General features: G+C 37.4%; 1 protein-coding gene across 3 annotated transcripts in view; it reads right to left on the bottom strand.

Annotated features, from left to right (window-relative positions):
- PCSK5 (proprotein convertase subtilisin/kexin type 5) overlaps positions 1-14,282 on the bottom strand; it is a 256,122-nt gene that overhangs the window by 128,064 nt on the left and 113,776 nt on the right. For all 3 annotated transcript variants that reach the window (XM_086629996.1, XM_086629997.1, XM_086629998.1), the window contains exon 8: positions 5,017-5,229. In XM_086629996.1, the coding sequence (XP_086486122.1) occupies positions 5,017-5,229 (213 nt within the window). The remainder of the gene's footprint in view (positions 1-5,016; positions 5,230-14,282) is intronic.

Below are 14,282 nucleotides of genomic sequence, written 5' to 3'. Positions count from 1 at the left end.
GATCTGTATATTGCATATAAATTTATATGCGTAAGAGAATTTGGAGAATTTAAATTTAATAATAATCTTTCTATTCTTCTATTGTTATTTTTCCCTTTGAACCTACTGCAAGCTCTAAGCTTTTTGTGGAAAGATATGAAGACAATCTCTGACTGAAAGGGAGCAGCAGTCTAAGCAAAAATGTGAGATATGATGCAGTGAAAAAGATGTGTGGTACAACAATGAAAACAAATACGCATCTTTATTCTAGACTCTTCTAGCATTTTATAGCAGTTGAAAAACTTTGTCCTCAAGATTCTCAGTTCTGTCTGTAGTCCAATTCTTGTTTCAAACAACATTTCTTTGCAAGGTAAATGAGGTTTGATAGGTCTTTAGGAGGACTGGATTTTAGTAGTCAAGATGGAGAAGAGAACACCGATACTATCATTATTGCTCTCAAAATCAAGCTATGAGTAAGAGAGTCACACAGGTGAGAGCAATGTCTCCATCTCCATGTGTGTGCATGGTGAAAAGACTGCTTAATACTCAGTTTGAAAAGCTTGCTTCTCAGTTTCATATAATTTCTCACCAGGCTGTAGCACAACAAAAGCACATAGTTGTTATCTCTTATGAGGATAACTGGTTTACACACAACACAAGCAGAAAGCTATTGACTGCATCTACGGTGTAATGTTCTGCTTTGTCATTGAAGGTGTCTGGAGGGGGAACAGGCTTGCCTGGCTTTACATGCCAAGTACCAGTAGTAAAACACCCTCAGACAGGTTGTGTTTTTCAGAAGACAGTTGGCAACATAGTGGAGGAAAAAGAGTCTTGGAGTGAATATTTATGGTCTGATATTCAGGCATTTGAGATTAGTGAATTTTATGGCACATGCAATATCCAAGTTGCTCTGCACAAGAATGCAAGAGTAAATTAAGTTCTGTTACACAAAGGATCAACAGACTTGGGTTAATTCTTATGGCCTCTCAGTACACTTACGCTTTTACCATTCACTCTGCAAACCGATGCTCTCTGTAAGAATAATCTAAAATTGGCATATGCAACTGGATAGCTCCCAAAAGAACGGAGGATCTGGTTAGAAAAGCAATCAGTGCTTACAGAATTTATGGATTTCAAATAAAAGTTATTTTTACTTATCTCTGATAGCCTGTGTGAGATCTCTAATGGAGACTCCAAATTAAAGACATTTTTAAAGAGGCGTTATCCTGAAATCTTTTCAGTAATATTTATATAAAATCTATTCACTATTTCCCTAATTATAGGATAATGTATGGTCATTCTATATATAATAATTAATCTTTCATTTGCAAAGCACACCTTTCAAAAATCTTACAATAAAATACAAAGCTTCAAGTATTAGCACAGTGTATAAATTCTATAAGCAATGGGTACTATACTTCAGCAAACTCAAAAATTATCTATTCTTGTGGTTCGTAAGAAAGCCTTTAACAATAAAGGTGAGATCACCTCCAGGTGTTTTTGATCTTAGCATAAGTCATAAGGAAGTGACAGGTCAGAAATAAGCAATGGTCTTCCATTGAAATACTAATGCTGTAAAAGCAGAAAATCCGTGCTAATTGAAAAGAATGAAAGATGATCATCAAGAAAATTACAGCTATAAAAAATTACCGGAATGCACAAAGATTAAATCAGCTAAATAGAAAACTACAAATAAGGACTGAGAAACATATTTTACTAGACTTTTAAAAAGTGAGCAAGGATAAACTGGTTGACAAAACAAGTATTGACAGATGCAGGAAGTAATAAAAAAACCCACATGAATAAAGACAAAGTGGATAGTAATTAATAAAAATTGGAAGATAGAAGGTGCATAGAGATGATAGGGAAAGACAGAGGTCAAATGGTGAAGCCTACAAGAACAGAATAAAGTATAAGGATGTTTCATTTTGAAATATATCAGAAACAAAGGAACCTCCAAACTGACATTGTTTTAATTGTCCAGAAATAATAGAATAGTTAATAGCAGTGTATAGTAAATGGCTATTTCACTGAATGTTCCTTTTTGGAAAAAAAAAATCTAAATGCAGTTTTCAGAGCATACAGAGACGATAAATCATCTTTCTATTTATAGCTATTTTAAATAGCAAGTTTAAATCAGAAAGTTTGGAAGCACCAAAGACTTTTACAAGAGCTGGACAGGGAACATGTTAGACTGTACTGTTGATTTTAGCAAGTTTTTCAACACTGGAGAAGTTCCAGAAGATCGAAAGAAAACCTGCACAGTGTCAGTATTCTGAAAGGGTGAGCAATATTGCCCTAATAATTTCATCTATTTGACAAGTTTTTATCTAGTATAAAGCAGCTGATATAGGATCTAAACTAATATTAATAAATTAATTAACTACTAGCATATTTAATGGTGGATAACACAAACTGTTGGAAAAGAGAGCTTGCCAAACTGCTGCAGTATTTTTTTTCTGGCCACCACTTTGGTGGAAAGTAGTATAGTCAGGATTCTACAAGACATGTATTGTTAATACTACAATTAAATACAAGTAAAAAAAAAATAAAGTTATTTACATTTAAGATATTAAAAATGTACATGTAAGCATATATAAGAAATCAGATATACACTTAAAAGCAGAGAAATATATATATATGCCTTCCAATACCTGAAGGGAACCTACAGGAAGGCTGGGGAGGGACTTTTTACAAGAGTGTCCACTGATAGGACAAGGGGAAATGGGTTTAAGTTGAAGGAGAACAGATTTAGATTAGATCTTAGGAAGAAATTCTTCAGTATGAGGGTGGTAAGACTTTGGAATAAATTGCCCTGAGAAGTTGTGGATGCCCCCTCCCTGGAGGTGTTCAAGGCCAGGTTGGACGGAGCCTTGAGTAGCCTGATCTAGTTGAGAGGCGTCCCTGCCCATGACAGGGAGGTTGGATTAGATGATCTCTGAGGTCCCTTCCAGCCTATGCCATTCTATGATTCTATGATTCTATGCTATATATGATTATAGCATATATAAGAAGTGAGACTTATTTCTAATCAGGCCTTCTACAATTTGGTTCTTGGCCTTAATACGACCTCAAACTTTTTTTAAAGACCTGGAAGAAAATACCAGCAGCTTCTGATGAAAGTCACACTTAGAGAAACATTGGAGAAAGTGATGATGAGGGCTGGTCTGGATTGAGTACTAAGCCAGTACAGTCAGTGGTAAATGATGCATGAAAGAGGCCACAAGTTTGGGAGCTCAAAGCTTACAAAATGGGAGAAGGTTTATAAGAAAACATGCCTTACACAGAATGATGTAAGAAGCTTTCCTTCATTTATCAAAAGGGATTAACTGATGAGGCTACATGGGTAGAAAGACATTAGACAACTACAGTGCTCTTCATACTAGCAATAAAATCTATGATGCAACGAAATGCCTTGAAATTGAAGTTAGAGGTGCTCAGATAGTAAACATGGGAAATTTTTTAATGGCAAAGGGTAATGAAAACCATTTGCCTAATTTTAAGTGGATTTTCTGTCACAGGAAACTTTGAAAGCGAGATTGATTGTATTTATAAAAGTTGTTGTCGAGTTGACAGCAACTGCTGGATTTGAAGGACTCAGAGAAGTCCTACAGAGTTGAGTAAGCAAGAGGTCAGGCTGGGGAACCACAATTGCCTCTGCTCAGCCCATATTGTATTAGTCTCACTTAAACATGAAAAAGTTAGTGAAGGTCTTTTAAAGGACAGTAGAGGGAATTTAATCACAGAAGTGAGGACTGCTAGGAGACGGAGTAATTTCTTTGCTTTATTATTATTTATCAGGGAGAACAAGAAACGTGCCAGGAAGAGAGATAAGGTTTCAGTGGAGAGAAGCAAGCTAAGAACAAAAGAATTACTGGAACGAAGAAGTACCTCAGGACAAGTTTAAAACAAAAATTAGATCATCTGAAAAATAAAGGAGGATCCAAGAAGGGATGGCCAGCATCCCAGAATCCTGAAAGACAAGGCAGACGCTATTAAAAAAACATAGTGGCAAGAATTTTTAACTCCTCACTGACACCAAGAGAAGTATCTGCTAAGGACTAAAAAGAAGGTAATGTTAGACGGTGCTTAAGAGAACATCTGGGGGAAAAAAACCCACCAAATCCCTAAATTTTCTGATCAAGAAGAAATTAAGATCCGTAAGTTATACACTAGAATAAATAAGATGGGAAGAGGACAATATTAACAAACCTGATTACTCCTAGTACAAGCATTTAAAAGGTTAAAAGGAGTAGTATTTTGAATATTGAAAAGCATATTGAATGCACTCAATTTGAAAAAGCAGATATAGCGTACGAATACTAACGGTATCAATACATTATCAAACCGAATTAAAACAATTTGTTGATTTCCAGTCAAGATGAGAACATAATGGAAAATGGATACTAGCTGTTTAGGAATGAGACTAGGAACTACACAGGAAAGATAAGCACTGGGTTTTATCTTGCTTACAATACATCAGCTAGCCGGAATAGGCAGTAATATGAGTATTAATTGATTATCACTGAATGTAAAAGAGGAATGATGCTGGATTGAAATAAATCTGAGAAAATAGAGAAGTATGTAGGAAAACTGCCAATATCACACATGTAAAATATGCAAAACTATTGATAACTGGATTAAAAACAAAAGGAGGATATGTTCTCAGGCCTACTGATGGACTGCAAGATACTGGTAATGAAAGAAATCTGTTTCGGTGGCAGTGGCAATAGGATCTTTGAAAGCATCACTCAGCCACTCAGAGACGGCAGCAACTAGAGAAGTGCAAAAACCTGCTATGAACTGGGCATACCTGCACTGCATTGGGCTGCAATGCGCAGAGATACCTGCTCTGGTTTCAAAGAGCAGTATGGTGTCTCTAAAAGAGTAACACACTGGGGCTGAATGAACTTGACCACATATGGTATTTTTCTAAAGCAGTCCATTGATTAGTGTAAATGAGCTCTCTCCCTCTCTGCAAAGTCATTCTACAAAACACAAACCCATATACTAAAAAAAAAATTTAAAAAAACGTACTATTTTCCTGTCATAGGATTCCCCGCTGCTATACGTCGTAGCTAGTGTGGATGCACATTCTTCCAGATACCACGGCTTCTTCCCACTTTCAGCTGTGCTGCTTATGGAGATAGTGTAGATGCTATTGGTGTAGCCATCACAGGAGCAGTGGTCTCTACTTCTTCCACCATTTCCAGATGCCCAAACAAAGACTGAACCTAAGCCTCTTCGTCCCTGTTTGGAAAGAGCACAAAAGATCTGATTAACAATTCTTTTCCCCCACACCTGCTTAACAAACAAGTCTTCTCCCCGCAAAAAGACATCTGATGAAAGACAATAAAAGAAACTAGCTTACAAAGAAGAATCTAAAATAAAAACAGGATTTAGCAGAGTTCAGAATCAGACATCAGAAAAATTCAGAAAATGAGTGGTATGAACACAGCTTTAGAAACAACTTTTATACAGAGTCTGTTTGTTGCTCCACATCCATGCTGTCCAGTTGTACCAAGAAAGAGGCACTGAAGACTCAGGAAGCATTAAAACATCATACTGGGTTGGAAAAGGAAAATAAATAGCATACTTGAAACTAAAACCCTTTGTAACACATAATACCTCTCACTTATTAGGGTGCTCTCAGCTGTTTCTTCTTGGGTTGCCTGGTGGCACTATGTGTTCTTTGGGCAGCATTATATACTGTGAACCAGAGTATCATTGTTTCACAGACACTAGAAATCACAGAATCACAGAATACCTGAGGTAGGAAGGGACCTCAGGTCATCTAGTCCAATGCATCCAGTCCATTACAAATGCTAAATGCACAACGAAATGCACAAACGGAAATGAATGAAAGTAAAATATTCTTATAAATCTATTATAATGGAGCACTAAAGCATTAGTTCAGCACAATATTTTAAATATAAGACTAATTGGGGAAGTTACTTAGGCATATTCATAATTTCAAATGAGGACTTAAAAATAGGTAACCCCATCTTGACATTTTCTTAATACACCAAACTTACATAGTGTCCAAAAGAATCAAGACATTTTTGGTTGTGCTGGTACTCTTATACAGGCATTGATGGAAAAGTGAAGATGATCAGTAACCTGTATTGCTGACATATGGAAATTGAGAATTGCCAATATATGAGTAACTGGGCTTTTCCTGATTTACATGTACATATATCATGCCAGTGAATGAAATTCAGACTCATGTACCTATATAATCTGCATTAATTACCAGCACTCACTATCTGGAAGCACTCTACCATTCAGATTGAAAGGTTAACCAAAGGACTAAACTTGTCTTTGATTAAGCTAAATTGTGTCACCTTTTCTTATATGACATTCTCTCAAAGCATGGGACATCCCTCTCAGTTACAATTATGCCAACAGTCTCATTTATACCTCATCTGCTTGCAACTCATCATGGAGCATCTACCCAGTTTTGGGGTAGGCCCACCCCTGTGTATGATAAATTAATGTTATAATACATAAATCACCACTTTCTATGCCAAGTGCTTGGCCACGGGGGGAGTTTGTTTGGTTGTTTTTTTTTCCTAAACAGAGTGCAGTTGTGTACCACAAACAACATAAAGACAACTGTTGGACATCTACCAGGTCAACCTTAAACAATTACTGATTCAAAGATTCATTTAATCCAGATGCTCAGAGGAGTTTCACTAGGGCTTTTTGTGCTGAGCATAACTGAACCTACATCAATGTAAGACAGAAAACCCTCACAGTTCACAATCCAGGCTTGAGCTCTCAAACATTGACAAATTTAATTTTGTGAGTTTAATAAAAGCATACTACCTGGAGAGACTCTTCTCTCCAGCAAAGTAAGTTAAATATCAAATTCTCCTGGCTAGTGTTTACATAAGGTTATGTCTCCAAAATACAACTTCTCATTAAAAAAAATATTTCAAGCAGAGAAAAAAATCCCAGGGTGCCAAGTTAAATGTATTATGAAATCCACATTCTCCAGACAAGATCAGTCTGACCAGCCGGGAAGTGTAACTATTTCAACTTCTTTCACTTCCTTTAGCTGATCTTAGCTATTACACTAACAAAAAGGTGCAAAATAGAAACATTTTTTGTTGTTTTAAGACAATCGTTATGAAGTGTTACAGCTCTCCTTCCCACATTATAAACTCTTGCCAAATCAAAACCCCCTTTTTTTTGGGATTCTTGTTCTGCCTGCTTTTCCCAGCTAGCAGGGTCTGATTCAGAGCCTCCCAAAGCCAGTGGATGTTTTTTGCAAGTTCATGGGGCTGGAACTGGTTTGCGAACCACTCCTCTTTCATTCTAACACCTAGTCATCTCTCTTTGCATGTCTTTACTCCTTACCTCTCCAGTCGGAAAACATCTGATGAGACAGACAAAAGGAAGGGTAAATGGAAAGATTACTTCACCCATATTCACCAATTTGTTATCCCAGCAGCTCAGCCAGACAGAAATTAGGGCCCTCTGTATGTTTGTGGGGAACGGGATGGAGAATTACACTAAAGATATGTTGGTTCTCTACTTTTTAATGTGCTCCTGCTTGATTTTTACTGGGTTTGTTTTGGTTTCATCCCATCATCTCTTGCAATTAGATCATGCTTTCCAGCAGTATTCTATTATTTGCTTTCATCTTCCCTCTCCGCAATGGTCATTTTTGGCTTGTCCATCAATTCTGACATCTGTTTCAGTCATGCACTGATTCCTGTCTGGTCTTGCATTGCCCTTACAAAACAATTTCTCTCTCTTACATAGACACACAAACACAACAATGTTCATATATATACACACACGTAGTACGCAGAAAAAAACATCGTACAGACACACTTGTACCCCTAGAACATGTCAAAATATTCCTTTTTTTGATGAGTTTTTACAAGCATCTGCTATCTAAAGAATTTTACATTTTTATTCTTTACATGTGTTTCTCGAAAGCACAGTATTATGTAACTATATTTGGTCAAATCAATAGCCCATTAGAAATTCAGAGTAACCCATCAATACAACCAAGAGAGGAGAAATGAGATTTCAATGTAATCGAACCAAAGATCCAAGTAGAAGAAAAATGGAATCTAACTATTTTAATATTTTGTCTAAAAGTCTATCTTCCACTTTTTTAAAAAAAAAGTTTTGTAAAAAAATTTCTCAAAACCATGCACATACAGGAAAATATTGTATCAATACCAGTCCACCTGTCATTTTTCTGCTGTCATTATCAGCTGGTTTTGTCTGCAAACAGCAGTATAACATGATTTGTCCCACTCATGCAATGAAAACCTTTTCACAGCAGGGTAGGACTGTACTTTGTGTAGATTTTGCAGGAGCAACCCCTGAATTATTAGCTTTTCTGCACAGAGAATGTGTCTATATTTCTTTAGATGCATACTTGTGCTGCTGTACTAATAATAAAAAATGAGCTGCAGAAACAGATATGTGAATACATTTTCGGGCACAAAATACAGTCCTGAAGAAAACACACCAATGGATGTTAGAAACTCTGCAATGCAGTATTTAAAAATAATAAACACCAATTTAGATTTTAATAGTAATGGCAAGGCTTTAAAAATAACAGTCATTTGCACCCAAATTTACCTTTCCATGCTAACTTTTTTGTAGACAAAGAATAACAAATATTCCTCCAAAACTAATGTCTCCTGCAAATATACAAAGCATTGACATCTCTGTTATTGTAATAAAAAAATAAGCATTAGGTGCACTGACTAATGGAAAAGATTATTTTCTAATACATAGAAAGAAGGAATTCCCACTCCTCTAACACATTGCAATACTGCATATTTAACAACTCAGCATTTCACAGAAAACAACAGCATCATCTTCAGCCTAGAAAACATGCTAAAGATCTTGTTCCTAGAAGCTACTTGACAAAGCAAATGGCAGCCCTAAAAAAAACCCGCAACAAAACAACAACAAACCCCCAAACTAAATTCAACCTGACGAAAATAATGTGTCGAGTAAGTAAGTTCTGGTTTACATTTATCGCCTATTGTTAAACTACCATTTGGTTTCCTCTTTCTCTCCGTTTCAAAACGCCCTGCTTTAATTCAATAAACCCAGCCATGGTCAGGAAATTATAAACTTGCTAGTAACTACACCAAACAAGTAATTAGAGTAACAGCATCAGCTGTCCTACTGTACGTGAGTGCCATTCCCAATTGGTCTCCTTTAAATACAGGAAGTTAAATAACATTTGGACCATGTTACAAAGTTAAGATAAACACACACGCAAGGCACTCCGTGGCTTTTATTGTTTGTCTAAATCTATCATCTGTCATCTCCCAGATGCCCAAGGGTGTCAAGACAAAAAGTCAAGCCTTGAGCTGCCAAAGAAGCCATGCGTCATTTATTACTCAAAAGTAAAGGTGCATTTACAAACCATATGGGAACAACTTGAGCAAAACTAAAAGTTAGTGAACTACAGCAGAGACATAGACCAGGGTGGAATGGGTGTGCAGCAAAGTACACTCAGTGCTCATCCGATGATGTCAAAAATGCATTACCTCTCCCCCTAGGCACAGCAATTCCAACAGCAATGATAGCTGCTGACTCCCTCTCACAAACTGTGCAAGGTGTCCGTAACTGCACTTGTGCTTGTCAGGGCACACGTCAGACCATTATGAAATGTTCTCCTTTTGTTTTGTCTACTTTCTTAAACTGCAGAAAAGTCAGATAATTAAAAAAAAATAATCAAGTGTTCCATTATGGAAAAGAAAAACTCTTTCACTGACAACTAAGGCTTGCTATTGACCAAGTCAAAGTCTGATTTTCTAGCACATTTCCTGGGCAAAGCCAGAATGCTCAACACAGTCATTGACAAAAAGGCCCCAAGGCAGAAATTGCACCTGTAAAAGCATGGCACAAGAATCTCAGGGCATTCCCACTTTTTTTTTTTCTACTAGTGCCTCCTTTTCCTTGGTCAGCAAGTTGCAAGCAGGGTAAGTGATACGAAAGCTCTTTTTTTTTTTTCCAGTTCAACAGCACGGAAGGATTAGTCTGCCAAGAACCAGAGCCAGTATGAACATGTTCGTAATGACATCTGCAGAATTTCCTAACACTATTAAAAGAACATCCCCTGCTCCAAGTGCGTGCGTTGTGTATGTGTGTGTATACACATAAACCACATCTTTATGAGCAAATGCCTTAGTGGTACTGGCAGGAACCATTATAAGGTAGAGGTCTTCACACACTCATCTAAGGACAATCAGCAGCCCCACATACTTTCAAGCTGCTTCCAGCACACTTCCATCTAATAAAAACAGGTTTCATCCATGAGGTGTAGTTTGAGCCAGTGCAGCAAGATTTATTCACGCTATTTTACAAAGTTTAGACTGTACATTCATTCACTGCTTTACAAGTCAAGCTACCTTAATGTGAATCCTGATGTTTTTCTGCACAGGAATTGAATACCCAAATAACCCTCCCTTCCTATGGGGCGAGTTACTGCCTCTACAGAAATAATCAAACTTACCAAGGGACAGGGGAGAAAATGTGAAGGAGCTGGAAAGGCAGAGGACAGAATCACTGACCTGGAGAAATTAGAGGTACAGGGGTTGCAGTCAGGGAGAGGTAATTTGGCACCAATATGTTAGAAATCCCGCACTCATGAGCAGAAAAAAAATCATGAATTATATAATGGAGAAAGGAGAGATACTTTATCCACGGCTAGAGCCTAAACATTTAATTTCCTCTATTCTCCCCAATACTGTTCTAAAATTACTTAATGCTTCCAAGAACAAAAACTACTGCTGAGAAGTAAAATTAATCCTGATGGGGAAGCTGGAAAAAGTAGTCCATGGTCTGACCTCCTCCTTAACTAATTCTAGAGAGTAAACGTTCAACACTGAATGTGCAGAACAGAGGTCAGCACTCTGCGGACCTATAAAACTACTATGCAGGCATGATTTTGAGCACAGCACAGTACAACCACTGTAGTGCCAGGCATCACGGATCACAGCATCCTGAGAGATGCACCTGTAAGAGGCAGCATCTCCTTGCTTCCAGCTTCCACTGATTTCTGCGCTCCCTGGGAGCACTGTGTAGAGGCACAGTGCTGTCAATCTGCTGACTGGCAACATTTTGCTTATGCAGCATCTCCCAACTCCTGCTGAGTTTCTACCAGTCCATTTAACCTCTAATCTGGGAATGAAAAACAGCCTGGCACACCACCCTTAAAAGACTATTCTGTAGACTGCACCACACTCTCACTTGAAAGCAGGCATCTCTCCAAATCAGGTAATGGTAAGCTAAAAGCCCAAGCAAGCAACTCTGAAGTGCTATCAGAAGATAGACAAACAGATTATGTTTTTATTGAAACAGCGTCCTTGGGTATGAAAAATAAAACTTCATGAACAAACAGAGAAATTTCTGAGGCTGCTAATTTTGTTGAGATATCCATGCTCTCAGAAAAATTCACATTTGTCCATCAATTCATTAAAAATGTGCAACTATGATGCCTATGAAGACACAAGTAATAAGCCTAACAGGTGCACATAAATCATGACGCATGTTTAAGGGAATATCTAAAAATTAAGTCCTATGTTTTTGTGTTAGCAGTCATGTTTTTACTCTTAGGAAAGCTAGGAAGTCAAGAAAATAGGTATATAGGTGCTGGAAAAGGTATATGCACAATATATACAGAACATAAAAATCTGTCCGTATTTTCAAAAAGCAATCATTACCTTATATTGTTAAGTTAAACTTTTTGTCTACTTCTGAACCAGCTTCTTAATTAAGAAAAGGAGAGACAAAATAATTAATCAGGACAAAAAGAAGAAAAAATGTTAGCTCATAGGATATGATGCCTTTAAAATACTGAAGCGTGAACATATTTTAATGTGTGTATAAAAATAATGTATTGAATAACCACAAGCACCCACGCATTAACACAATAATTATTGGGATATATCAGTGGAACATTTTGACATGCATCCTTGCATGTGGTGTATTTTTTATTTTACTCTTCACTAGACCAACAGCTTAAACAGCTCCAAGATATTCCCCACAGAGCTATAATTAGTGCTTAAAGTGCAACCAAAAGAAGTGTTGGCTGAAACCTGAAATCTGAACCTGTGGAATGCTGGAATGAATTTCTCATTTTCCTAAACAAAACAGAGCCAGCTACAGGGCTGCACGAATCCCAGTTCTGGTTCAGTCTATGTCTCCATATGATCATTACTACTGCCGTTGTTGCTGATATTAATACTGGGATAAAGCAAGCTGTCTATTGTAAACACCTGTGATGAAACAAAAGCTGAGTTTTCCAAAATTTCTGTTGCACAAAGAGTCTCTAGTTAATGATAGGTGAAATCGTCTCTGCATACAAAGCCAAAGTAAACAGGCAATGAGCAAGAAAGATACCTGTGCTAGGACTGGATATGGGATGGACCTCACACACAAACACCCATTCTGTGGAGCAGGTTCAGGCATTTCTCGTCACCCTTATACTACCATCTGACTAAACACTCTAGAGTCTGTGGTCACCGGATCCACACAGTTGTTGTTTCACTACTTATGCCAGACTCTTCTCTATGGAAAACTTCAGGTTTTGAGATGTCTGTCAAACTTCTGAGGTTCAACAAAATCCTTCAAATTTCTGCAGATTTAGCTCTTTTCAGTAGACGAGCAGGAAAACATGGCTGCTCTGCTTCTACCTCTGCTGACTGAGGACTGCAGTAATGGCTTTGTGCACATGTGCATATGTGTCTCCCATAGCATTCATTTTGGAGGAAACAACGCACCTGGACTGTGTGTGAAATCACTGCCCTCATGTTTTTTTTGCCTTACACTTATGTTAAATTCTACGTAGAGAAAACTCTTGACGCCAAACTTGCAGCAATTAGCCTTTCAAAAATGTATTTTTTCCCACGACGTAGAAACACATAGATTCTGCTGCTGTTTGAGTATATGAGTAAGGTGGATATGTGATTTGCCCATACGAAGTAACCAGACTTGTGTTTCAGAAATGCACTCCCTGAAATCTATATACTTAAGTGTATGCAAAGAGACTCATTTGCCAAAGCTGCTTTTCAGTATTGGCTTTCCAAATTAAGATTTACCCCACTACAAGAATGGTGTTGGGTTTTATGCCCAGCACCTGTTTCAGGCTGGGCACCCAAAACCAGAGGCCACTTTTGACAAAAAATCCAAAAGCAGTAATGCTATTCTGGCTTGTTACAACAGTTTCCATATATGTGTGAGATGGGATGAGGTAACTAAACAGTTTTGGTTTCCAGTACACTCTGTGACATTGTAAGGAAACTGGACATTTTGAGGTATATTTTCCTGTAACTCTCATTCCAAATTTTCCTGTCTTTTAGGATTTGTATATTCCACTGAATGCAATGTAAGAACATTTCTGGCATGTTATTTCTTTTTCTTTTTTTTTTTTTTGTACTACACGTTAACTGTCTGTGAAAAAGCTAATTTTTCACTGAAAGCAAAGGAGAGAAATTTTAAGGTTAGCTATACTTATATATTTCCAAAAGAAAATAAAGTGCATAGCATCAAAGTTCATCCAGGTATCACTGAGCCTAAACTCTATTTCATTTACTGGAATGCAATATCCCTAGTTCTACTTTGGCTGAATGCTGAAAGTTGCTAACTATGTGCAAATGGTAGAGCAAAGAATTATTATTAGCTTAATAATGTGTTAAGGTTGTCACCTAACCTGATTTTTGCTGGGCAATCTCAGTCTGGAGCAAACTAAATCATATCAGGTATAAAACACATTTGAAGAGCCATTAAGGCATCCTGAGACATGTTTATCAGTCAAATGCAAGGTAATAAGATCTGGACATGAAGCTTGTTGGTAAGATGTACAGAGTGGGCAAACTCTTGGAAAGCAGGTGACTCTGAAAGGCAGTTTAGGGTCATGGCAAATAACCAACTGGCAATGAGCTGCCCTAAAATTTAGCCTGCTCCTCGAACTGGTAAGCAGAGTGAATATGAACACGTGCAGGGAATAGGGAAACAGTACTATACGTGCATAGGGAAGGCTACAACTTCCACGCCGCATTCTGGTATCCACACTTGAAAAAATAATGTCAAGAAACAGAAAAGTGTTTCAGAAAGAACTGCAGGAATGAACTGTGGTTTGGAAATTCTTACTAACAAAAGGAAATGGAATATACAAAACATTACTGTTAAGACTGTAGAACAGAGTTTGAAGGACAGTAAGAGGCACCAGCATTAGTGTAAAAAGATTAAAATGCAACACGGACTTTAGAATTCCAGGTAAATTTACTAAGTTTTTCTCTGATAACTTATTTTAG

This window comes from Tauraco erythrolophus, chromosome Z, assembly GCF_009769465.1.
Source record: "Tauraco erythrolophus isolate bTauEry1 chromosome Z, bTauEry1.pri, whole genome shotgun sequence".
In the NCBI taxonomy this organism is placed as follows: Eukaryota; Metazoa; Chordata; class Aves; order Musophagiformes; family Musophagidae; genus Tauraco; species Tauraco erythrolophus.
The sequence above is the reverse complement of the archived record's forward strand: the minus strand, read 5'-3'. Positions and strand labels throughout refer to the sequence as shown.